The sequence below is a fragment of the Perissodus microlepis genome, chromosome 19 (assembly GCF_051167445.1).
Source record: "Perissodus microlepis isolate ML-2025 ecotype Zambia chromosome 19, ASM5116744v1, whole genome shotgun sequence".
Taxonomy (NCBI): Eukaryota; Metazoa; Chordata; class Actinopteri; order Cichliformes; family Cichlidae; genus Perissodus; species Perissodus microlepis.
The window spans coordinates 11,474,558-11,478,438 of NC_140479.1; the positions used below are offsets into that span (position 1 = coordinate 11,474,558).

Below are 3,881 nucleotides of genomic sequence, written 5' to 3' on the forward strand. Positions count from 1 at the left end.
CAGACGCCAAGAGACGGTACTTTGAAAAAATCTTTTCAACACAAATCTTTGTTACGGGCGCCAACCACTGTGACCTCGTTTCGTGGACACAGAGAGACCTTGCTGTGATTCGCGTCTTCCCTGCTGTGGATTTCTGGAAACCGCGCTTAAAGCAAGCACAAGACTTCTTTCGTAAAGTGTGCCTTCCTGAACTTGTTGGGAAATACTTCTCGAAACAACGTGCTGCTCTAAATAGCCTGTAATGTTTCATGTTGTGGTTAAAGATTGATGACAGCTGTGTGGTGCGATGTAAATAGTTTGCATTTCATTTTTATGTGATTGCTGTGTACATGTGAATAGATCTATAATAAAGAAAAACAAACAAATATACTATTCTTTTTTGTTTTATTAAAACAAATTCACACAAAGTACAACTATTTACAATGTACTGTACATCCAAAAAAACAGCTTTAAGAATACTCAACAGGAGCAAGTGTCATTTGGCCCTGGTTTGACAACAACACTGGGGCACATATTAACAAAAACACAGCAAACCTTAACGATCTTATCAAGAAGTGTTGTGTCTTCAGCCTTACATGATAAGAGTAATCAGATTTGCATTGTAGTGTGTAACATTTTGAACTTGTTGCGCAAACTACCTATTACTCACTCAGCATGAATTCTCAGGTGGGCAATTGCTCTCGTTTGTTCAACGTCCCTTGCATCAAGTTGACAGTAGCTTTTTGTGAAAGCTGGAATCTTGACCTCTGCACACATCATTCCTACAGCATCTCTGATGTCAAAGCCTCTGTCAGCCAATACTACGTCCCCTGGTAACAGCTTTTGAAGAATGCCACATCTCTCTGTGATGTGTTTATCTGATGCACGACCCCCCCCATCCCCTGGAAATGAAAGAAATAGCTCCATGGGGTGTAATCCCGATGAGGTATTTTATTGTGTGTGTACCCTTGTAATGAGAGTATGTTTGTGCGCGTGCCTTTAAATTAGATGGTGTTTCTGTTCGAATCTCAAAACAGTCAACAATGATGGCTACTCGTTTTCCAAAAGTTTCAGTAAACTGTGGAGGCATTGTCGCCTGCAGACAGTGCCTCTCAGGCCAGTGCACCAGTGCTCCTAAGCGGGCATACAAAACATCAATGGTATCGGTGAAGACAGAAGACAGTGTTTTGTGGGACACATTAAATAGATGACAAAGATGCTGGACTGGAAGATCAAGTCTCAGATGCATTAGTGTGAGTAAGAGCATTTGGAAACCTGTCAGTTTCTTCGATATTGGCAGGAAATCTTTGACAGTGTTGAAGAGGGACATTAAGACAGCATAACAATGTAGTCCAGTGTAATATCTTACATTTTCGGTATCGTCCTCTAAGAAAGTTTCATTCAGCTCTGTCTTTTGCAACTGTGCTCGAAGCAGTCTGTTCTCCTCCAACAGCCGGTTTATTTCTGCTCTGCCCTGTTGACTGCACACACAATCCTTCGTCTGCCCTTCAGCTTCCGTGACGCTGTCACTCCCATCACCACTGTCCACATTTGCAGCTGGTACGTCAACCTCCACTTGTCCAACACAACTGCTGTCCACTGCCTCCATGACATGGTTATTTTGTTGTTGTTCTTCTGTCAGACCATCGATCATCAAGCCTGTAAGATAAAAATAGTGCATAGACATAAGGTTAATGTACACCAATATTCCAATGACTGGTGTGTGATTCATCTTTAAGTTATGTGCGGATTAGTGTACCATAAGAGCAATTTAGTATGTTTTTAGAGGGGGGGTGTTTACCTGCAATGGGTGCTCTTTTTCGCTTCCGTTGCATACGCCTTGCGTGCCGGTCCGAGTCTGACACAGGTTTGTCGTCGTGCCCCATGTGCAGTGTTGGTGCCCAGTCTGGATTTGTTACATCCATTTCATATGCTGGTTTGCCTGCAATAATGCCAAATCAAAAGCTACTCAGTCGACATGACGTGGTTCTGCAGCATCACACATTAGCATGTTTTATCTCATTATCTATGACCGCAGCGCATTGAAAAAAAAAAAAACACTAAAAGCCTTTTAATAGTGATATGAATTAATTTAGAACTCACCAGAGAGAAAATGCCGCGAGCAAACCAACAAAAAGCTGGGGATTGCACGGAACTCGATATCCGCTCGTCTCACCGCTGCAATCCATGCCTGGCGTCTTTGTTTGGTGATATCGGATACATGGGATCCCTCACGTTGCCGCCAGGATGGAAAACGATGAAAAGATAGCCCATTATCCAGTTTCTCGCCTTCACGATCGTGAGATCTAACGTTGCAACCGACTACACAACACGTACGAACCATAGCTGAAGCTGTATCCTTTGTCTGGCCTACTGTCATGGCGGCGGGGGGCGTGGCCCGCCTCCTGTGACATCACGCTCCAAAGCCCTATAGGTTCCCCCCAGTTCTGCAAACTGTTCATTCTCGTTTACGTGCCTCACCCTCCCTCCCTCCTTGCTCTCAATTCTTTAACTCGTCGCCAGTCCCCTTCGAGGCCTTCCCCAAACCGCAGCTCAATTCATGTCCAAGCATTCACCTTTACTTACTAAAACGCTGTCAAACCTAAAATGAGGACGTGGGCCCAGCTAGTGAAATATTTTATTTCTCTTTATGAATAGGCGACATACCAAAGGTCGCCATGAGTAAACCTTTAAAGATTTTTTTTTAAACTAATATTAGAATCATTTAAAAATAATTGTAACAAATGTGAAAATTTGCCAAGACATGGTTCATTTAAAAAGTTTCAGTCAGGATATGGTATACATCAAAGCAGAGAAACAGCACTAGTGAAGACTAATGATGCTTTCATGGCCTCTGATCCAGGATTCCAAGTGATACTTTTCATGTTATATATGCTTCCTATAAGCAATGCAATTAGAAGATATGTTTCCATTCATGTGTAGATATTACCCAGTTCTTTTTATCCTTGATACCACATAACATAACTTAGTTGGTTAAAGTAAAGGCATGTCCTAAAGACATGAAGCCTGAAATTTAATAAAGTAAAATCTGTCTCTCATATCTTGCCCCCTCCCCTTCATTTAGAATTGAATTTTAAATCCCCTTTTTTCACATACAAAGTTCTTAATGATCAGAACTTATACCTTAGAACTCAAAGTACCAAAGTATGCCAAAAGAGGATTTTTCTTTTAGAGCACACAAATTATACATTTTATAGTATATAAGCATCTGTTATGCAGTGTTATTTAAAAAAAAAAATCTAAAAGTTTTCTACTTTTTAAGGATTAAATTTACTCTATTTGATCCTGAAAACCACTGAAAGATTGTGTCTAACATGAAGTTTACTCTGGATGGGCGTTACTTTGCCTGCAGCACTTCTCTGAGGAACATTGGAGGCCGTTTTGACCAGGATATGCACTTTTATTCTGACATTAAAAATATTTTTGGGCTCTTTTTTTGTATAATATTGCCAAAATGAGGAACATCTTCCCTCAGAGTGTAGCTGAAAACAAAAAAAGAAATACTTAGACATTTTTACTTTGCGCCTCAGTCATTGTTGCTCTATCATCAGGTTACCTAAAAGCACCATGAAGCAACTGCTGTTGTGGTTTGGTGCTGTTTAAATAAAATTGCATTGGATTGAATAAAACAAGCTTTTTAGTTGATCTAAAACACCATTAACTGTGACTCGAACGACAGCAAATTTCAGTTAAATTAAAAATGAAATTTATATACAAAATCCTGAATAATCAGGTTCCATCATAATTTAAAGACATAAGTCATAATACCATATTATCCCTATAGACAACTTTCTCCAAATGCCTGCTTACTTTTGGTTCCTAGAGTTTCAGAAATTAAAATGAGAGAGAATTTACTTTTGGTTATGTTGCTTTATGCTTCT

At 40.0% G+C, this 3,881-nt stretch overlaps 1 protein-coding gene across 1 annotated transcript; it reads right to left on the reverse strand.

Annotated features, from left to right (window-relative positions):
• Nucleotides 1-409: 409 nt before the first annotated feature.
• On the reverse strand, nt 410-2,020 carry LOC146365552 (uncharacterized). The gene is made up of 2 exons (XM_084913886.1): nt 1,781-2,020; nt 410-1,638 (listed from the first exon to the last, which is right to left on the reverse strand). The coding sequence occupies exons 1-2, from the start codon at nt 1,902-1,904 to the stop codon at nt 854-856; spliced, it is 909 nt and encodes a 302-aa protein (XP_084770012.1). The 5' UTR covers nt 1,905-2,020; the 3' UTR covers nt 410-853.
• Nucleotides 2,021-3,881: the final 1,861 nt, after the last annotated feature.

Coding starts and splice junctions, on each gene's coding strand:
- LOC146365552 (XM_084913886.1), bottom strand. CDS start 1,904: ATGGATGTAACAAATCCAGACTGGGCACCAACACTGCACATGGGGCAC. Junction 1,639..1,780: donor AAAAAGAGCACCCATTGCAG/GTAAACACCCCC, acceptor TTTATCTTACAG/GCTTGATGATCGATGGTCTG.